Genomic DNA, 23,159 nt, shown 5'->3' with positions numbered 1-23,159 from the left:
CCGGTACCAAACACTACTTGCACGGTACCAGTACTCGGTATTCGGTAAAAACATGCTAATGCTCATCCCTAGTGAATAACATATTAGGAATGAGATTAGTACCGTACCGATACAGCGATACTGAAAAGTACTGATATCAAAAACGAGTGAAACCTTATAACTTATAAGTTATACCCAATATCGTACCCATTTTTTTGGTTCGTATCAATGCCAGTACCATTGAAAATAACAACAAAAAAAAACACTAAAACCAAAGGGTACCGATACTGTAAACATGAAAAACGAGTTACTGGCATTTGGTAAAAGGTGTTCGCCACTAAAATAACATAAAGACTGAGTCGACTTGATCTCGAATTAACTGATGGTACATGAATAGATACTATCAGTTAATTCGAGATCAGTGAATAACATACTTTGATCTCGAATTAACTGGTAGTTTGCGTCAGTTAAATCGATACCAAAACTATCAGTTAATTCGATATCAAATACGAATTAACTCAAATATAGTTTGATATTGAATTAACTGATAGTATGCGTCCAGTTAATTCGAGATCAAACTGACTCGTGATCTCGAATTAACTTATATTATTATTCATTGAATAACAAACTTTGATCTCGAATTAACTGAATCAGTTAATTCGAGATCAAAACTATCATATGTTATTCAGTGAATCACAGTTAATTCGAGATCAAATAGAATGGTATGTTATTCACGTAATAACATACTTTGATCTTGAATTAACTGATACTATGTCAAAAACTATCAGTTAATTCGAAATCAAACCTTATAGTTTGATATCGAATTAACTGATAGCATATAGACAAGTAACTTACGAATCAATTAAGGTATAATCAAAGTGCTTGTGTTTATGAAGAGCTTTACAAATATGACCGCCGGCAATTCCGCCACCAACAACCACCACTCTCTTCTTCTTCTCCGACGTCGATCCCATTATTATTATTATTAATTAATGTACGTACACTTTACTTACAGATGGCAAATAAATTGTAAAGTGTTGCTGAATGTAAGTTATATAAACCCTAGGATCTGATGCTAATTTAATTAGATTATCATTTCAACGGCCAGATGTTGTTGTGCTAGATTAATGGAAGGTGCAGATTCGCTTCAGCCTTCTTTTGACTTCCAGTCAGATAGTCAAATCTACACACCATGTTTCCCCACATGCATGCTAATTTATAGTTTTATTACACCATCAAATTATTCCTTTTTTTTTTAGAAAAATATCGTTTGCGTGGTTTTAGGACGGAGATACAATGAGTTTCAGAAAAAATTTTTGAACTAGTTGAGTCCTTGTGGTTTCAGAAACGAACAATTTGAGTCTCTGTGGTTTCAAAATCGAACAATTTGAGTCATTGTGGTTTCAGAAAATTAAAGTTTACTCTGAAAGTTAAGTAACGGCAGAGACTCAAATGGTTCATTTTTGAAACCACAGGGACTCAACCAGTTCAAAAGTTTTCTTCGGGACTCATTATGCCTCCGCCTTAAAACCACAAGAACACAAACAGTAAGTTTCTCTTTTTTTTTTGAAAAAGGAAAATTTTCTAAATAACCCGCGTTTGAAAAGAGAGGTTTTCAAAATGACATGCTTTTTGGAAAAATCTTAAAGTAACCCGTCGCAACTTCATCTTCACGCATAAATCTGAAAGTCAACAATAAGATTCAACGACCCGATTAAAAACTGGCATGTGGCTCTCCAATCTCATCGTCAGTTTCTAATTGGGTTGTTGAATCTCATCGTTGACTTTCGGATTTATGCATGAAAATGAAATTTGCGACGGGTTATTTTTAGAAATTTTCAAATAGGGGATCATTTTGGGAACTTCTCTATTCAAACGGGTTATTTTGAAAATTTTCCTTTTCGAAGAACGTCACTCCTGTCATATGATTTATTTAATGAAAAGAGTGTACTGTTTTTACGTCTAGACGGATTCTAGAAAGCGTTGGTGACCCCTGTCCCTCATCAAATCTAAAGGAACCCAACGTCCAAAGACCCATCATGGTAAGAATTCCAATGATTGTTGGCTCACAAACTATAATTTGTCATGAACGAAAAGAGAGGTTTTCAAAATGACATGCTTTTTGGAAAAATCTTAAAGTAACCCGTCGCAACTTCATCTTCACGCATAAATCTGAAAGTCAACAATAAGATTCAACGACCCGATTAAAAACTGGCATGTGGCTCTCCAATCTCATCGTCAGTTTCTAATTGGGTTGTTGAATCTCATCGTTGACTTTCGGATTTATGCATGAAAATGAAATTTGCGACGGGTTATTTTTAGAAATTTTCAAATAGGGGATCATTTTGGGAACTTCTCTATTCAAACGGGTTATTTTGAAAATTTTCCTTTTCGAAGAACGTCACTCCTGTCATATGATTTATTTAATGAAAAGAGTGTACTGTTTTTACGTCTAGACGGATTCTAGAAAGCGTTGGTGACCCCTGTCCCTCATCAAATCTAAAGGAACCCAACGTCCAAAGACCCATCATGGTAAGAATTCCAATGATTGTTGGCTCACAAACTATAATTTGTCATGAACGAAATTCGAGACAGTAACCTTCCCTATAAAATATAATTGAGCACACCTTTTTAAAGCACGGCTTCTTTGACAAGCATGTAATGTTGTAGTATAAATTATCTATACTACATATATTCGTACGAATAGTTTGTAGTATAAATTATTTAAATAAGCCATGTTTTTTTAAACTAATGTTGTAGAAGGAATAATTTTGATTTTAATCTAAGATCCAGTATTTTAATTATTTTGGATAACTTTTATTATTGTTTTGATTATGACAACACTTCATCAAATTATTCGTGGAATATCATGTGATATCAGAATAACACTAATTATATTATATGAGTGTGACGTCTTGAAATCACAATATTAATCAAAACTAAAGATATGGTCCTACATAAAGTAATGTAGACATGGCATGATTTATTAAAATAGTTTATTTGGTACACAATTAGAATTCTAGAGTAATATATTTGAACCTTTTTTAATACTTTATAGACAAACTTAAGTGATGAATAAATGTTTAAAAATGACTAAATTTTTAATACTTTATATAAATAAATATCTAAATAATTATTTACATTTAAAAATATTTATGGTATGTAGATTATGTCATATTAACACGAAATATGAAAAAAAGCACGGTCACATCATCATCACATAACCATTAGCTGTTCTACCTTTTATATTCACTAATATATATTTTTTAAAAATTTATTAACTATTTTTATTAAACAATTACTTATCATCCGAAATACCAATCCAAATACGTGCCAAAAGTCAATTGTACACATTATGGCTTAGGTTTTCTTATTAAGCAAACGTATCATATAATTAGGTTTCTATTACGATATATGTAACAGTGACATGTCAATCCTACCAGGTTCAGATATTGCACGTCACGCCAAACAAAATGGCTCGATTTCGTCATTAAAGTCCACTGAACCAAACAAATAACTTCAAGGAAAATATGCAACCAAACACGATTTATAATCTAGTCAAAACATAATCTATAATTTCATTTCATTGCAGTCTGTTGAACCAAACATGCCCGTTATACTTGCCTCATAAAAGAAGTGATAGTATATGTTACTCGGAACACATACAAAACCAATCCAAAACAATCCCAGTATCACAAAGTGCACAAAAAAGAATTTATTACCACTATTTTTGATAAAAAGGCGGAAGCTTGGTGCGTTATCGGGTCAAAATGCACGATCAACAAGTTTTACTGAAGATGCGGAGAGAAAGCGTCGATAACTTGTTTGTAAACAGGTTTCTTGAAATCCACAGCCTGCAAGTGAAAAAAATAAAGTTTTTGGTTGTATCGAACACATTTAACAAACAGGTAGTGTTCGGGTTGACCTGTTTATAAACGGGTCGTGCTTAAGTTGACATGTTTTAAGTATTTAACCCGTTCAAAAAACAAGTCAACCATTCAACCCACCAACCCTTTTAATTAAACAGGTCAACTCATCAACCCGTTTAACCCATTTATTACAACGCTATAACCTGTTTAGCACAATTCCAACCCGTTTGCCTCGTTTAAATAAATGGGTTAAGTTAAACAACTCATGTTTGGGTTACACGATTTTAAAAATGAAACACAGGTAGCGTCTCGGTTCAACTATTCAACCTAGCAATATTGACACCCCTTTCTGACCGATTAATGGGTAAGAACGTAAATAGAATGAATTAATTTGAAATTTTTAACTTTAAACAGAATGAAATGCGCTAAAATGAGTCAAACGGGTCAATTTTTTTTCCCAATATGTCCTCAAAGGGTTATCGCTACCCGCGCGCGTCCTTTTGGGGGGGGGGGGGACTTACGCAGTCAACCACTTCTTCTGGTGACATCCAAGACCACTCTCCAAACTCGGGTTTCTCAGTGCCATCACCCAACAGATTAATTTCTTCATCTTTACCAGTGAACTTAAACAAGAACCTGAAAGTTGCGTGTTAAGATTTTATATAACAAACTGAAAAAAAAAATATTATTAACTTACCACTTTTGTGCTTGACCTTTCCAGTCGGAACCCCATTGGCGGTTAAGTTTTTCCCGGACATGTGGAGGGAAGTCATAGGTCAACCAGTGCGGGCCTGCAAGATCATAAATCTTTAAAAGTTAAGGATAATTTAAATGTTGTAATGAAACTAAATTATAATGTATAATGTAATTAATATACAAACCTCCATAAGAATTTCGGCTGATGTAACACCGGTTTCTTCTTTTAATTCCCTAACAGCTGCAGCTCTCGGATCTTCACCTTCATCAACACCACCCTAACACACATATATTTGAGGGTATAGTATTAGGTGACTCATTTTCCAATTACGTTAAATACATTAACGGTTGTGCTAAGCATACCCCTCGTTGTGTAACCCGTAACCCCTCCCCATACTAAATCGATCACAACATCTCACTACTTTTACTCACAAGGCGAGTGCGTTCAACATATAATATAGGTAAAGTTAAATGTACCACCCTCCCCCCCCCCCCCCCAAAAAAAAGGAGGCGTGTTTAGTAAATATAGAGGGTACGTCTAGCCTCACCTTATATATTAAGGCATTATATCATTTAGAAAATATTAAGTTAAAATCATTAAAATTACGGAATTGCTAGACGTATAGTTGAGTATCTTACATTTCAAGTCATTTCTAGGCGTGTTTAAATCAAGATCTTGTAATGGGCATCCCAACGAGAAATTTTTAATCACATAAGACCATAAACAGATATGCCCATACTCACCAAACCGATGAGCATGACAGTATGGGGCAATCTTTTATAATTAAGATTGACATTACCAAATGTAACTCTAAATAATTGATCCATCCCATGAACCAAGATTAACATACAAGCCATAGTTATTAAAAGCCCTTGCTTCTTGCGCCTAGGCACATTTTTCAGGCGAGGCTCAATAAATGCGCTTCTAGTTCCTAGGCGAGCGCTTCGGCATTGCCTATGCTGATAACATAATAAGAAGATAAAAAGCCGAGCAAAAGAAGCAAAGGAGTGCTATTGAAACTTAGATCTAGGATAGGTCAAACGCATTATATTGACACATTTTGTTATTTAAGCTTTGGAATTACATATGAATCGTGACTATTTTAGAACTTTTGGTACTAATTAGATGATATTAAATGTTATATAATAGCTTTTATTTATTTTATTCGAAGAATGGTATTATTTTTCATATGCATAATATATTTTTAATTTTTTATTTAAGCGCGCTTTTTTCTCCTTAGGCCCTCATTTTTTTTTGCGCCTTGCGCCTAGGCCCTAGACAAGGCCTATGCGCCTTGAGTGCGCCTAGCGCATTTGATAACTATGGTTTGATACTTGTGTTTAGCGCGTCATTTCTAACCTGTTAAACCCGTTAAGACTAGGGGTGTGCAAGAAACCAAAAAAACCAAAAAATCGAAACCCAAAAAACCGAACCAAAACAAAAATCGACGGTTTGGTTTTATGTTTTTGTAAAAACCGAACTTATTGTTCAGTTTTGGTTTTGCATGTTATAAAAACCAAAAAAACCAAACCAAACCGAACCAAATTTCTAGATTTTATTTTTTAATTTTTTTTAAGTAATTTACAAGAATCTAATAAATACGTGATCTAATAATCATTATTTTTTGTCTAACTTTCTTTTTTGGCCTAAAATTTTCAAACTCAAAGGGTAAAAACCGAAACCATAACATAAACTGAAACCGAAAAAACCAAAACCGAACGGTTTCAAAAACCCTTTTGGTTTGGTTTTAGCCCAAAACCACACTGAGTGACCGAACCGCACCACGCACACTCCTAGTTAAGACACGAATTGCCAGCCCGACATGATCTAAAACCAAATAACCCCTAAATACAAACTCATTCAAAGTTTCAAACTACCTGAGGCATCTGCCAGGCATCCGGGATATCGAGTCTTGAAGCCGAAAAAATCTACACCAAATTAACCACAAATTATTCAAAAACCTTAATCTGGGCATCAATAATATTGAAAAAAGATTCATAAAGTTACCTTCTTGTCAGAATTCATGAGGCATATGCCTACGTTTCGTCTGTACCCTGCCGGAGGTGCTTCCATGGCGGATGATGATGCAATCAGACGGTGGTGAGTGGAGAAAGTGGGTGGCAATTGTGTAAATTTGATGGGTTTATTGGGGATTTTGGTAAGGACTAATTGGTTTAATGGAGGGTTATTGAGGAAAAAGAATATCGGCATATTGTTGTTGCCATTAAAGTGTGAGTGAGAAGATTGGTATTTGATTGGTGGCTTGCATTGTATATTCTTCAATTTTACTAAAATGCCCTTGGGCGTAAACGAGTAAAGTCCGAGCTCAGCTAGTCTCGAGTTTGGATTGAGTAAAATGTTATGAATGGTCGTAATCAGTATTGTAAAAATCGCTAGTTGGTAGTCGAGCAATGGGTGAGAACTAGCGATTAATGGGGATTAATCGAGATTAATCTGAATTAATCGGATCAGACTTCACGCACACATTTTTATATGTAAGTTTCAATTTTATACATACACAAGCATATTTTGGCCAGAAATTGGCTGGAATCTAGCTGGAAACAGCTGGGTTTTGCTGGAATATCGCCGAAAACCGCCGATTTTGGCCGGATTTGATTGTTGACCGGTTAATTAGCCGACTAGCACAAAATTAACCAGTGAAGTGAAGACTAGCGATTAACTGGGGAAAAATCAATGCCTAGTCGCTAGTTAGGATTTTTGCAACACTGGTCGTAATGGACAAACATAATACACTTTATTTTAATTTTCTTGTTATATAGTGTGAGTTAAAGATGGCAAGTTAAATTGGATGAAACGAGGCAGCATTTGGGTTTGGAATTTCAAGGTGGGGCCCATGCCACTTATGTTTGTGCGAGGGTCCGTAAGACCGTGCATAGTTGGGTGTTTTCCCACCTAAAACGCCCTCAAAACGCCCCCATCTCCTGGGCGCCTTGGGGTGTTTAATGTGGGGGCGTCTCCCATAGAGTGCAGGTTGAGAGAGAATGGGCCAATCCTATTGGTTACATGCTTTATTTTTAATTAAAAATAAAAATAACATGGTAATAATTGGGAGAGACATGATTCACTACGCACCTTTGTGTATAATGCCTCTGTGGTGATGTGACGTCACATGACGCACAACGCCGCTATAGAGGTATTATCTACTACACACGGTCTAAGAAAACAATGCTATTATTTGTGCAATGGTGCATAGGAAAATAATATTGTTTGAATGCTTGTACTTGTATGTCACTCTAAGGTTCTACTCACCTCTTATGTGAGACAAGTTTCCACCCATTTTCACCTCTTTGAAAATTTCATATACGCAAATTTGAGCATCGATATTTCAGTTATCTTAGATTCATTTTGGACATGCTTTGTTTCGTTGCGAAGTTCTATAACACACGTATATTGTTATTGTGTTTAAAGTTTTTGAAAAATTATATTTTTACCAAGTCTTCCAACACTAGTAAGACATGGTGTTAAACCCTACATATTTTCTCAACTTTGTTCAAGAGTATGCGTCATCGCGGATGACTGATGAGTGTATGCACGCCAGGTACAATAAACAAATGAATGTAACCAACCAAACATGTGTCCATGCTCATTTTTTAACATCATATTTATATGTTATTCATTTTCTAAATAAAGTGAACTTTCCTTTGAACACTTCACCAAACATTCGTTTTGTTTAACTCTTCTAGGCACATAACCTGAATTTTAGACAAGTTAGGAGTTAAGTCCTTTAGGTGGAACACACTTGCAAGTTAAATGCAACCACGCTCTATAAATATATAACCAATAACAAACAATTGTTCCTTTATTCAATTAATAATCATTTATAGTTGTGGACTTGTGGGATTTAAACTTGAAGTTAAAGTTTTTTTCCAGTGTGTTGAGGAAGACTATTGATACTTATTACATAAGTTCAAGATGGTTGGATGGCTTCTCTTGGTCTACCAACTCTTACAAAAAGTTAAACAGATTCATGTCAATTTTAACTCAATTATTATATGTTATCTAAAATGTTATGAATTAAACTTATATACTTTACGACATATGGAGTCGCCTCGATTAGAAAAAAATCAGTAAAAATGGAAGATGAGGCGGAGGTGAAAGGTGAAGAGATAGCAGTGCATCGATGAAACCAAGGTTTGAAAGAATTTCATTAGACTGGGAAGAAATGCGCAATCGGGGGAAAGGATCAGGGATTTGGATTCAAGAAAAGCGAGAACGTACATCGTCCAACCAAAATCATGAGAATTAGATGTGGCCTTAGAGCTAGAAATCAATTTAATTTCGGAAATTAGATTTTAAGAACCCAAACAATAATATATTGATCAAATCATAGTTCATACCCATAACGTCACCAATAACATTTATAATTTGCACTTTCGTTGTCAGTAACAAGCAAATCAAATTATAATGCACAGTTATTTTCTCAGTATAAATTAGCATCAATCAACGAGTTATAGTTTTCAGTTAATCAAAATTTATGTCTTTAAACTTACAATTTTTAGCTCAACTGACATTGAGGGAACACGAAAATTTGAGCGTGAAGGCTGAAAGGTCTTAAGTTCAAATCCAACGTTTCACTGTATTAGGCCTTGGGGCTACGGGTTTTTCTTGGAACAGGAGAGAGTGGGCCGAGTGTTATTTGCCGATCGTTAAAAAAAATATTTGAAAAATAAATTAAAAAGTTGATGGACCATTGCAGCTAGAATTCCCTTTTCTTAATAAAAACTAGTGAGTTACCCGCGCGTTGCGCGGTAAAATCGGTCAGCAAAACCCGGGTGTTGTAGTGACGAATCAATGCGAATTCAGGTAATAGTACCTACAATCGTTACAGTGTTGGAACTAAAACAAAATTGAAACAAAAAAATAAGAATAGAAGTTGCGGTAGTCCATCGGGGTAGCGTCGGTTGGTCCCGGACGACAACAGCTAGTGAATGCGAATTTAGTCCGCATTAATTGCGTTCGTTATGGTAGTGGAACTAAAACAAAACGAAAACGAAAACAAAAAATAAAAACAAAAAGTAAGGTGAGCGAACGGGGTGACGTCGTGATCAGTCCCTGATGCTGAGGCAGTGACTCTAGGATACTCGTATAACATATTATACTTTTTCCTTACCATATTTAAAGCAATGTTTATTTGGTCGGTAAACCCGAGCGTTGGTAGAAGCTGATCATTGAAATGTCGACTCGACTCGTATTCAAGCATTTGTGGTAGTGAGTCGGTAAAACTGGGGCGCTGGTAAAAAACCGAGCTTTTCAGCGGTGGGTCAACGCGAATTTCATAGTTTTCATTTACATTTGTTACAGTATCGGAACTAAAACAAAGTTTGGCAAAACTCGAGCGTTGTCGGTACTGGACGTTGCGCGATGAGTCGGTAAAACCTGAGCATTGTTAGCCCCGGACGTTGTGGCGATAAATCAACACGATTTCGGTAAAACAAAAAACATAATGCTTGTTATGAATGTAGGAAACAAAAAAAGAAAACACATTAACCGATAAAAAATTTAAAAACAAAACTTAACACCAATTAAAAAACAAAAAAAACAAACATATTTTGAAAGGAAAAAAAAAGTAAAATAATAAGAAAGAATCTTGTGGCATCGACATGTGTACTTTACTTCTATACGAAACGTCGAGTCGACTCGTATTCGGGCGTTTGTGGTGGTGAGTGAACAAAACTGTGGTGCTGGTAAAAAACCGAGCTTCTCGGCAGTGTGTCAATGCGAATTTCATATATTTCGTTTACGTTTGTTACGCCATCGGAATTAAAATAAAGTTTGGCAAAACCCGGACGTTGGTAAAACCTAAGCGTTGTCGGCACTGCACGTTGCGATATGAGTCGTTAAAACCCGAGTATTGTTAGCCCTGGACGTTGTGATGGTAAAGCAAAACGATTTTACTAAAACAAAAAAATAATGGTTGTTACGAATAAGGAAAACACACACATTTGACAAATTAAGAAAATTGAAAACAAAACATCTTTTAAAAGGTAAAAAAAAGAAAATCCGAATCCAACAAACACTCATTACTCAGACAGCCATAATACCACCTCTACATGCTAACACTCAACTTTCAACCCCAAAATCCCACAAATCTTTAACTCTTTTTCACTCCACCTCTCACCTTTTCCCCAAATTCTCCAATCTCACCCAAATTCATCAAATGGGTGTTCAAATTCAACCACAAATTGCAGATAACTTAACCAAGAAAGCAGCTTTAATGAGAGAATCACTCCACAAGAGCCAATCAATCACAGATAACATGGTTTCCATGCTGGGTTCTTTTGATCACAGGCTTTCTGCCTTAGAAACAGCCATGCGTCCAACTCAGGTGAATTTTGAATGGTTTTGGGATTTTTTTTTTTTAGTTTTAGTGGATACCCAGTTGGTATATTGTAGTATTTGAAGTGGGTTTTGAGAATTAGGGGATAAAGGTGGGATCTTGATGTAGTTTGTGTTGGTTGAAATTAGGGGAACATGTAGGTGTTAAAGAGTCTATTTTTGTGAAAAAAGATGGTGTTTTTTGACTCTTTTTTATTTTTTATATTTTTTTATGCATATTTGTGAAAATGATGTTTTGAAAAAGATCCATTTGCCCTTGATGAGAAAATTTGTATAGATTAATTTGTAGTAGGATGTAGGGATTAAAGAAGGGATTTGATTTCGGTTTTGAGAATTAGGGGAAAAAGGTGGAAGCTTGATGTAGTATGTGCTGGTTGAAATTAGGGGAAAATGTTGGTGTAAAAGTGTAATTCTTTTTGCAAAAAAAAAAAAAAAAAATTATAATACGAATCTCATAAGTTATAATGTTTACATCAAGACAGAAGGGAAACAGGCAACAAGCTTGCAGCGCGTATTTTGAATTGCAAAAAAACTTTTTGTATACATATTTTCAAAAATGATGTTTTGAAAAAGATCTATTTGCCCTTGATGAGAAAATTTTTATAGAATAATTTGTATTAGGATTTAGGATTATAGGAGGAATTTGAGTTGATTTTGAGAATTAGGGGAAAAAAGTGGGTGCTTGATGCAGTTTTGTGTTGGTTGAAAATTAGGGGAAAATGTTGGTGTAAAAGTGTATTTTTTGTAAAAAAAAAAGAAGAAAAGTTATTTATTAATTTTAAGAACTTTTTGTGTACATATTTGCAAAAATGATGTTTTGAAAACGATCCATTTGCCCTTGATGAGAAAATTTTGATAGCATAATTTGTATTGAGGTTTATAACATAACTACATAAGCAAAATGGAAATGAGATCAGTTCTTTGATCTGTTACTTATGGGTGTTCGGTGTTCAGTGTTCACGATCTGGTTTTGACGGTTTTCAGGTCAAGTCATAAGCCAAATCGTGAGAATTTTTTTTAAAATATTGTAACGTTTTTTATTGGCCTTTATAAGAAATGGATAAAATATGTGAAAGAAGGGTTGTCTAGAATAAGTTTGTCTAAAATAGAAATATAAAGCAGTCCTAAATCCATGGTGACTAAATATAATGCATGTTTTCTTGATGCAAAAAGTATCCACAAGTTTTAGCCCATTAAGCTCATATATAAAATAATTGTGTTAATAATAGTTGTGACATCTTTTTGACCACAGTCTTTAATTTTTGTGAAAATAGTTGTGATTATGCAGTATGTGTTTATTGTAGGTAAGGACGCATGGTATACGTAGAGCTCATGAGAACATTGATAAGACTCTGAAGGCTGCTAATGTCATATTGGACAAATTCGATCTTTCTCGTGAGGTTAGTTTCCGTTAACTAATCATTTCTTATTTTCTTTTAAAGGTGGTAATTTTAGTCCATTTGTATGGAAACGGTTTTGCTTATTATTTTTCATAACATGTTATTTAGTTATTTTTATCATAACTTTATATATAATAATAATTATTATATACATATATATTCAATATATAAATCAAAAGATATATAAATAATAGGTTCGTTTAGGCTCGCGAGCCAGTTCGAGCTCGATAAGTGAAGCTTGGGCTCGGTTCTTAAACAAGCTTATTTTTAGGCTCGATCTCGGGCTTGTTAAAGCTCAAGCTCTGCTCGATTCGAGCATTTAGCTAGCTGATCTTGAGCAGCTCACAAGCGGCTTGGCTCATTTACACACCTAATTTTATGCTTCTTGTATTTATGTCTCTAACTTGCAGGCTGAGGCCAAAATACTTAAAGGCCCACATGAGAATCTTGAAGGCTATCTTGAAGCTATTGAGCAATTAAGAACCAATATTCGGTTTTTTACCGACAACAAAAGCTTTAAAAGCAGTGATGGGGTGGTCAACCATGCAAATAACTTGCTTTCAAAGGCTATCTCCAAGCTGGAAAATGAGTTTAAACAACTCTTAACATCATACAGGTTCGTTTAACGATTTGAAATCGCTCAGGCTGGTTTTGTGCAATAAAAATACACTTTGGACAAATTTCAACCTGTTTTTTAAAGGCTAAAAGTTTAAAACTTTACCTGGAGTTGCAAAAGAACCGAACGAACATGAAGGGGCAGCCATGTTCGTGTTTGTTTGTTTAAGTTTAACCAAACAAACAATCGAATACGGACAATTAAACAAGCGAGGTTTTCTTGTTCGTGTTCATTTGTTAAGAAAATGAGTTCATGTTCGTTTGCTAATGGCATAAACAAACGGTTCACTAACTTACACGAATGAACATAACTAAACATAGATTAACCAACATAGCCAAACGAACACCAATTAAAAATAAATGTGACCATCAATCTCTTGGGTTTAAAGATAATAAAACTAGAGTAAATTGCAATGGATGATATTATTACTTCATAAAACTTGACTAGATTGTAATGCCATAAAGTGTAAATGAATATATAAACGAACGTACTTAAATAAATGTAACTAACGAGAATAAATGCATGTTAACGAACAGACATAAATGAACGAACAAGACATGTGTTCATGTTCGTTTAACTAAATTCACAAAGCAATTTGTTCATGTTCGTTTTTATTAATAAACAAACATAAACGAGCTTCCCAACAAACTGTTCACAGAATGTTCGGTTTGTTAACGGGCCTAACTTTATGCATTTGAACCATTAGAAATGTAAATAACCTAAATCAACCCATTGGTAAGTAAACTAGTCGAAATTAGTCCACTCTTATCTTTTAGTTTATGTAAGCATACAAGAACACCCCCCCCCCCTTCGGCGTTGAACCAACCCGAACCCATAGTTAACTAAATATGATAACATAATTCTTTCAGCAAACCCGTGGAGCCTGATCGGCTATACGAGTGTCTACCAAACTCTCTAAGGCCATCATCTGGATCACCTGAGCCAAGTAACAAGAACAACCGTACGGGTCCCACCACCGCAGAAAATGCTGTTTATAATCCTCCGGTTCTCATACCACCTAGGGTTCTCCCCTTGCTCCATGATTTAGCTCAACATATGGTGCATGCTGGTCACACTCAGCAGTGTTTGGTTATTTACAGGTAAAAATAACCATCTTTATTGATACCCTTTTTGAATGGTTGTTGATAGAGATGTTAAAAGGGCGGGCCAAGTAGTTTGGGTAATGGGTCAAATGGGTTTGAGTCAAAGTAAGGATCTTTTTGGTAAAAAATATAAAAAGGAATATTGGTTTTAAATAATCCTGACTATGCCCTATTGGCAAATAACAGTCCCAACTTCACTCTTGGCTGGTGCCGATCCCAACTAAAGGTGTATTTTTTACCAACAGTCTGTGACTAACGGAATTAACTATGGCACGCCTAGTTGTCAATGAACATCTATGTGGCAGCATTTTCTTTTTAAGAAAATTGATTTTAAATAATCCCAACTATACCCTATTGGCAAAAAACAGCGCTAGCTAAAGGTGCATTTTTTTTCAACAGCCCGCTAGGCGTGCCACATAAGCAGCAGACTAACCAAGTTAACCATCCTTTAGTTGTGGACTGTTGGAAAACAATATTCCTTTAGTTGGGACCACCGCCAGCCAAGTGTGAAGTTGGGACTATATTTCTCAATAGTGCATAGTTGGAATTATTTATAACCGAGTTTCCATATAAAAATATTAACTTTTTCTAGTGAATAGTTAGTATTGTTAATAATATTGTTCAAACCTTTTGTTTCTTGAAAGCATTGTTTGCATAAATGAAATAAAGAATTATTTTTTGTTGCTAATCCCCTCTCGTTGTTTAGGGATACCCGATCTCAAGTCTTGCAAGAAAGCCTTCACCAATTGGGAGTTGAGAAGCTTAGTAAAGATGATGTCCAAAAGATACAATGGGAGGTTTTGGAACTCAAAATCGGGACTTGGATTCACTTTATGCGAATTGCGGTAAGCCGGTTAAATAATATGTTACAAATTCTCATTTTTTCCTCATAAAAGTTGCAACCTTTTCGTTTCTAGGAAAAGTTCTAACTAATGGTATTGAAGTATTGATAACTCTATTTTTGTTCATCGAAGGGTATTTTCGGTATATGATAAATACTCCTTTTGTCCCATAAAAGTTGCATACTTTTATACAAAAAAGGATTCCAAGTTAAAAATTACTTACATTCGCATATTCTTGTTGCATATGAGACTAATGATATCAGTAAATTATTTTTCCCCTCTTCATTAAAGGGTATTTTTGGTATTTGACAAATACTCTTTTACCTCCCATAAAAGTTGCAACCTTTTCTTATCTAAAAATTACTTATTTACCATTATGGCCATTGCATATAAGACTATTTGATATTGATAAATCCCTTTTTTTTCTCTCTTTTAACATTGAAAGGGTATTTTAGGTATTTGACAACTAGTCACAAGCTATTAATCATGTGAAACAGGTAAAACTATTATTTGCTGCTGAAAGAAAAGTTTGTGATCAAATGTTTGAAGGCATTGACTCCCTTAAAGACCAATGTTTTGCCGATGTCACTAAAGCCAGTGTGGCAACGTTACTTAGTTTTGGAGACGGGGTCGCCAAAAGCAAACGATCACCCGAGAAATTATTTGTGCTTCTCGACATGTATGAAATTATGCGTGAGCTTCACTCCGAGGTATATGCGTGTTTTAATATCATAACAATACACAAATTGAAATATTTTTATGTATAAGTGGATTAATATTTATTTATTTATTTTCAGATTGAAACACTTTTTAGTGGTAAAGCTTGCAAAGAAATTCGGGAAGCAGCAGTAGGTTTGACTAGAAGACTTGCACAGACAGCAAAAGACACATTTGGAGATTTTGAGGAAGCGGTTGAAAAAGACGCAACACGAACAGCTGTTGCGGACGGAACCGTTCATCCTCTTACAAGCTATGTCATTAATTATGTCAAGTTCTTATTCGAGTAAGTTAATAAAAAAGGTCATATTACATGACATAAACACAAACATATATATACAAGATGAAATAATGAGACATTAAAATATATATGAGAAATTTTTGAAACAAAATGATTTAACTACTTTTTTTTAATGATGATTCAAGCCGGGGGTCTCACCGGAAGCAGCCCCTCTATCCCTATGGGATAGAGGTAATAGAGGTAAGGCTGTCTACATCTTACCCTCCTCAAACCCTACCATAGCATTGCTATTGGTGGGATATACTGAGTACGATGATGATGATGATGATGATGATGATGATGATGATGATGATTCATATATTCACTAAAAATTTTCATGTTTGACTTAGCCCGTAATTTAAGTCAAATGTTTGACCATTTGTCAACTGTCTAAAAGTATCGTCAATAAGGACCCAAGCAATACCTTAACTTACGTTAACTAGGGGTGTGCATGGGTCAGTTTGGGCTCAAACCGAATCAAAAACCGAAAATTTGGATTATGGTTTTTGAAAACCGCTCGGTTTTGGCTTTTACAATGGGTTCGGTTTCGGTCTTTTTGGTTTTACCATTTGGTGTTGAAAATTTTTGGCTGAAAAAATAATGAATTTGGGCTTGAAACTTCGGGCCTAAACTTCGGTTCAGTTTTTTGTCGATGCAAAACCGAAAATGAACCAAAAAATCATTTTAAAAAGAAACATAACCAAACCGTGAGTTGGGTGGTTATGTCAGTTATTTCAGTTACGTTTCGGTTTAGTGCACACCCCTCTACTAGATTGCAAATATAAACATTCAGTTGACCAATTTTACACCTTTGACCTGAAACTTGCAAACAAATATGTTTTCACAGCTACCAATCAACACTGAAGCAACTGTTCCACGAGTTTGATAAGTCAAACGACTCAAACGCAGAGCTGGCATCTGTAACAATGCGAATAATGCAGGCCCTTCAAATCAACTTGGAAGGAAAGTCAAAGCAGTACAAGGATCCTGCATTGACCAACTTGTTCTTAATGAATAATACTCACTATATGGTCCGATCCGTACGCAGGTTAGTCAATATCCAAAACATAAAATTAATAAGTTTAGTAATACTTCTTTTTAGTATCTTATTAATAATTTGAAATAATATTATTTATTATTATTAGATCTGAAGCAAAGGATTTGTTAGGGGATGATTGGGTACAAAGACACAGAAGAACTGTACAACAATATGCTAATCAATATAAAAGAATCGCGTGGGCCAAGGTACGGTTCGAAATTACTATAATGCCCTTGTTAATTTTTTAATAATTTTTTTTCTTTAACAGATTTTACAAAGTCTCTCGGTTCAAGGTTTGACTTCATCAGGAGGTGATGGCGGAAACAGTAGCGGGGCCTCACGAGCTCTTATAAAAGACAGGTCGGTTATTTTGTCACAGTCCGTTAGGGGTGTGCATAGGTTGGTTCGGTTCGGTTTTAGGCTAAAACCGAACTAAAAACCGAAATGTCAGTTTTGAAAACATATAGGCTAAAACCAAACCAAAAACCGAAATGCCATTTTTTTCGGTTTTAATTACACGTAAAAACTGAAACCGAACCGAAAGTTCTGTTTTTATGAAAACATAAAACCAAAGTGTCGGTTTTTGTTTGGGTTCGGTTATTTCGTTAATTTTTTTTTTTTGGTTTTTCGGACTGGTGTTTTCGGTTTCATGCATGCTCCTACAATCCGTTTAATATTCCGACTAAAACTATAAAAAACATTTGTCAGATTTTAATGATGATGTTTTATTTAGGTTAAAGATTTTTAATCTTCAATTCGAGGAGCTTCATCAAAGACAATCTCAATGGACAGTTCCTGATTCAGAGCTCCGAGAATCGTTACGACTTGCAGTTGCTGAAGTCTTGTTGCCTGCATACAGATCCTTCATTAAACGTTTCGGGTATTTTATAATTAAAAATTTAAGCATACTTCAAAATTAAATTAAAAATAGTAATACTAATAATAATATATATTTTTTTTTTGGGTCTAGTGTTCTTGTGGAAAATGGTAAGAATCCTCATAAATACATAAGGTATACAGCAGAGGATCTTGACAGGATGCTTGGTGAATTTTTTGAGGGCAAGACTTAAAATTAAGGCATCCGAATGGTGACGAAAGGGTATATCTGTAATTTACCATATACCGCTTGTAAATGTGTTTTACCGGCTTTTTATAAAACCAAGTTTGCTTAATTTTGTATAGATTATATAAAGAAGATGAGAGATTTGTGTTTTTGTGTGTTTATTTGTTATTCTGTTACTTTTAACAGATTTTCAATAATATTATCTTAAAATCACATTACACTTTTATACTGCTTATTGCAGTCTTATAAGTTTGTCTTGAATGTTTTATGAAATATTTGTAAAAGCTGACTTACCCTACATCTTTATGATCATCCAACATTAATCTAATAATAATTTGTCACGTCGGACAAGCTGGCTAAGCCTTAGTCGTCACTTTTTATGCAATGAAATTCGTAAAAAGTCGGTGAAACCCCTCTTTAAATCTACCAAACGACGTCATGTGATAGAATTAGGCTATATTTTGCCTATAACTCTAGTTTCTTAGCCTGCAACATGTAGGCCAAATTTTGAGATTGCGACCTAGCCGACTTGTTTGATTTTTAGCTAGCTTCGAGATCCATATTTTGTATACTTGAAGCCAAATAAGGCGACTTCTCATCTTTTTAGCCTACATGTTGACGGCTAAGAAACCAAAATTGTAGGTTAAGTTTAGCCTACTTCTGTCACTTGTCATCTTCTGATTGGTATAAAGAAAGGTCCCATTAACTTGTCATCTTCTGATTGGTCTAAAAAAAGGTCCCACTAACTTGTTAACTTAATGTGAAATATGCCCATATAAAAACAAGCAAATTTACATAAATAATCAAGTTCGACTAAATTTTTATAAACAAACACACCAAAATTTAGCCTCCAACCCAAATAAACATTCAAGTTGAGCTAATCAGGTTTCGCCACGTACCCCAAGACGGCTAAAAATATGGAAGGCTGTTAAGCCTTAGACGCCACTTTTTTAGCCTTGGAAATCATGAAAAGTGACTTCGAACCACTCAGAAACTGTAACTGTCACGTGTCTAAATCCGGCTAAATTTAGCCTAGAAGTCTTAGCCGCCTCGATGTAGCCTACAACAAGGCGGCTAAGACTTGTAGGCTAAATTTAGCTGGCTTTAAACACGTGAAAGTTTCTAATTGGTCTAAAGTCACTTATCATGATTTTTAGAGTCCAAGAGTGAAGGCTAAAGCCTGGCTACCTTCCATATTTTTAGCCGCCTTGGGGTACATGATGAATCCTAACAATTTAAATGTCTATTGGAAAGTTGGAAGTTAAATTTCAATGTCTATTTTCAATGTTGTTGAGACCGGATCGGACCGGTCACACCGGGATTCGTCCATCGAATGGCCCGGTTCTATGCAGATCGTTCGGCTCCCGGAAAATCAACTGATTCGAACCGGTCCGACCGGAAAACCAGACCGGTTGTACTGGTTTATTATTAATTTTTTTTAAAATTCTTTTTTTAGCCTTAATCGTCATTTTTAGGAGAAAAGTAGTCGGCCGGTCCAACCGATTCGACCGGTTAAACCGGTTACACGTCCGGTTCGTTATTTGAGCCGGTTATGAAAACATTGCCTATTTTTTAAAACTTGATCAAACTTGATTATTTATATAATTTCTAATCATTTCATTTGAATATTCATATAGTTTGATGGTAGTCGTGGAGGATGTTACACCACACAATCGGGTTTCTAGTTGACCCGAATACTAGGAAACGGGCCAAACTTGTACTAACATGACCTCTCTATATATAAATCACATTTTTCAAACCAACTAATAGGCCATGAAGCAGCCACGTGGCTATATTCAAATCCTCTCATGACTCCTTTACCTTCAACTTCTACTATCCTAAACAATCGTCACACACTATCTTTGTTATTAATCTCGTACTCATCATCATTAACTTCAACAAACAAGTTACTAAGAAACAACATGGGAACATGTGAAAATGGATCATGTGACATTAATCAATCCAAGAAGGTGTCGGATGATATACTCCCACATATCCTTAATTTGTGAGTTTATGATTACGTTTTGATTCATATGTTCCATGTGTAATTATACGTTCGGTTGGGTTTAAGACCGTGTGTTGTGGGTTGGTTAGTTAAAGCATTACATCATTGTTATGTAGACAACAAGCTTTAAGTAACATGTCCTTTAACATTAAAGTGGGTTATTGGTTTTATTAATCAAATATTTTTTTGGTATATTGGTTTTTATTAATTCTAAGTATTTTTTTTTTGTCGCTGTCGGTCCCAACTAACGAATTGGCTGCTGACGGTTCCAACTTTTAACGTATTTGTTTCCAACTGTCCGCGACTAACGGAATCCTAACGCCGTTAGTTGCAGATCGCCGGAAAAACGTTTTTGTTGGAAAGGTCACATTTTTTTTTTAGAAAATACCACCTGAACACCGTCACCACCACTAATTGACTCCCCACCAACCAATCACCCACCACTTGAGCACCACCAACCAATTCCAACGATTGTTTTAGGGTTTCCGGCGACATCAATAGTTGGGGCTTTTACTAGAAAAAGGTTCCTAAATGTCCGATACAAAGTTAGAAAGATGTTTGGGACAAAAATGTTGAATTTTACGGACAAAAACATTTTTCCAGCGACCTGCAACTAACGGCGTTAAGGTTCTGTTAGTTGCAGACCATTGTGAACAAATACGTTAAAAGTTGGGACCATCAGCAGCCAACAAGTTAGTTGGGACCGACAGCAAACAAAAGACGGTAGTTGAGATTAATAAAAACCAATGTACCAAAAAAATAAATATATTTGACTGGTTGATGGGGTGCACCCCACCTTTTTGAGGCCTCTTAGGTGTTAGGGGGATGGTGAGAGGAGGGCTTCAGCATGGTGTTGTGGTTTGGTGGGTGGTCAAAGGCTGAGGTGGATGGTGCCTCCACAACAGACGGTTTAACAAAGATTTTGGTTGAATTGCTAATTAAGAGTTTAGAGAATGCAAGCCAAGCCATCGGGTTGGGTGGGTCGACTGGACAGAGCTGTATTACGAGTTTAGTTGTTCAATTTTGACGGTTTGAATTGATACTCTTTAGTTTTCTTTTGAAAACATTAGTTTGAAATTAAATAGAAATAGTAATTCCAACTGAAAAAATGTTAAACAATGAGTTCCAAATTTTAAGCTGGACACGACCATTAAATCTTCGAATAATGAAATGAACCATTTGGATCCCAAACTAGTAAGATAGGCCGACTTGCTTCATTATGAACGGTTTAGTCGGTTTCAACATTTTTTAAACACATAACTAATTTTAAATATAGATCGTAAGTAAAAGGTATATTCATAACTTTAACATCATTATAACGTTACTTATATTAGGTACGGATCACGTGCCACACCGAAAGATTTTGAAATATATGCTCCTAATGCAACATTTGAAGATCCGCTTATGTGTGCTCACGGGTAAGTAACTAAATATCGTAAATTGTATATCTTTTTTAATATAATATATGTAATTTTTTTTCTTAAAAAAAATATTCATTTCTCTCCCTATGGCTACACAATTTTCAATTTCAGGGTAAAACAAATCAAGTCAGCCTTTTATTCTCTTTCAAAGGTCTTTAGTGAGTCAAAAATAGTAGAGTACACCTTACAAGAAAATATACTTCCTCATGGAACAAGAGAGGTATTTAAACATTCATCACACAATTTTCATTTTTATTTTGTATTATTTCGTTTCAGTTTAACAGTTTGATGTTTTACGAGCTATAATGTGTTGCCTTACTTTCTATGCCCGTCTTCGTTTAACATACATTAAGACTTGTATTGTATAATACAGTGTGTAACATTATATAATACACTAGTCTATAACGTATGTGAAAAAATAGGAGATAAATATACAAGTGATTTCTAGCTAACTATTTTGTATTGAAATAGATACTTATTGACAACAAACAATACTATAAGTTCTTGGGAAAGGATATTGACATGATATCACTCATCAAGCTCTATGTAGAAAATGGGAAGGTCATTCGCCATGAAGATTGGTATACAATTAATACATATTTTATAATCTACATTTCTTGTTTTTGTTAATGTTATTATGTACTAAGTTATTACATATAATTTTGAGTGAACTGCGGTCTTCGTTTCCGTGGTTGGTTTGTCCAAATCTGCGGTTTAGTCTAATAGTTTCAAATTTGCGATTTTCATTTATGTGGTTTCGTTTCACTTGCAATTAAACCCGAATTCACTAATCTTGCTAAGTCTGGCGTTAAACCCATCAGTGTGTCCTTCATGTGAGGGGCGTTTTTGTCATTTTTCCCCAAAATACACGTCAGCCCGCACATGAGGGGGCTTACGAATTAGAACTGGGGTTTATTTGGGGAGAAAAAGGACAAAACTACCCCTCACGTGAAGGACATGCTGATGGGTTTAATGACCAGACTTAACAAGATTAGTGAGTTTGATTTTACTTGCAAGTGAAATGAAACCACAAGGACGAAAATTGCAAATTTGAAACTTTTATACTAAAACTACAGATTTAGACAAACCACAAGAACGAAAATCGCAATTAACTATAATTTTTTATTGATCTTAAAACATAATTGTGGACAGTTGGGACAAGAAGCCACTATGGAATAAAGAGACTTCTAAGGTGCCATTGGTTGGGAAACTTATTGAAATAACCAAAAGAGGTTCCATGTTTGCAACACATGCTATGATGAGGTTTGGGAAGGACCCAACTACATAATAATAATTATATATATATAAAGGATAAACTGTCGTTTTGTAATATGTATTTGTGTGTGTGTGTGTGGATTTACAAAATTGGTCGTATACTCTTATGTAACATGAATGAGTTATGACATGAGTTACTAGCATCCATTTTTTTTTATTAAAGTTAGTTGCTACCAAATCCATATCAAAGCTAGTTGGCCCAATTTTATAACAAGTTTGATTTGAGTTATATGTAATCTCAAAATGGTCAAATGAATCAAAATTACAGGGATTTACTAATATAGTTGACTATATTATAATTGCATCATATTATATTTGTAATAACATGTAATGAATACATCATATTCAGTACTTTTAATATAAATTTGGACCGAGGTGCGTGCTTGAGCCAACTAGGTATGTATCCTCTGCACGCACTTAAAAGATCCGTCACCCGCCATCTTCTACCTCTACTCATCTAGTATCCATGGTAGTTTGTGTCACATGCACACTACAA

General features: G+C 35.0%; 2 protein-coding genes and 1 pseudogene across 3 annotated transcripts; 2 read left to right on the top strand and 1 right to left on the bottom strand.

Moving 5' to 3' along the window:
• Positions 1-3,520: 3,520 nt before the first annotated feature.
• LOC143570250 (nudix hydrolase 26, chloroplastic-like) lies at positions 3,521-6,770 on the bottom strand (annotated as a pseudogene). Its single transcript, XR_013141892.1, has 6 exons — positions 6,553-6,770; positions 6,423-6,473; positions 4,726-4,822; positions 4,546-4,639; positions 4,370-4,484; positions 3,521-3,833 (listed from the first exon to the last, which is right to left on the bottom strand). The product of XR_013141892.1 is annotated as a nudix hydrolase 26, chloroplastic-like (transcript).
• Positions 6,771-10,632: 3,862 nt separating this feature from the next.
• On the top strand, positions 10,633-18,094 carry LOC143570241 (exocyst complex component EXO70A1-like). The gene is made up of 12 exons (XM_077055939.1): positions 10,633-10,891; positions 12,207-12,302; positions 12,713-12,918; positions 13,788-14,018; positions 14,728-14,866; positions 15,361-15,573; positions 15,661-15,866; positions 16,708-16,908; positions 17,006-17,105; positions 17,168-17,259; positions 17,633-17,779; positions 17,870-18,094. The coding sequence occupies exons 1-12, from the start codon at positions 10,724-10,726 to the stop codon at positions 17,967-17,969; spliced, it is 1,899 nt and encodes a 632-aa protein (XP_076912054.1). The 5' UTR covers positions 10,633-10,723; the 3' UTR covers positions 17,970-18,094.
• Positions 18,095-19,836: 1,742 nt separating this feature from the next.
• Positions 19,837-22,687, top strand: LOC143570240 (uncharacterized). The gene is made up of 5 exons (XM_077055938.1): positions 19,837-19,967; positions 21,302-21,385; positions 21,500-21,608; positions 21,860-21,969; positions 22,541-22,687. Exons 1-5 carry the CDS (start codon positions 19,885-19,887, stop codon positions 22,674-22,676), a joined length of 522 nt encoding a protein of 173 aa, XP_076912053.1. The 5' UTR covers positions 19,837-19,884; the 3' UTR covers positions 22,677-22,687.
• Positions 22,688-23,159: the final 472 nt, after the last annotated feature.

The sequence above is a fragment of the Bidens hawaiensis genome, unplaced genomic scaffold (genome assembly GCF_021521415.1).
Source record: "Bidens hawaiensis isolate Kalapana, Puna unplaced genomic scaffold, B.hawaiensis_p1.1 tig00024856_1, whole genome shotgun sequence".
Lineage (NCBI taxonomy): Eukaryota > Viridiplantae > Streptophyta > Magnoliopsida > Asterales > Asteraceae > Bidens > Bidens hawaiensis.
Note: the sequence above shows the minus strand (reverse complement) of the source record. Positions and strands in the feature narration are given on the sequence as shown.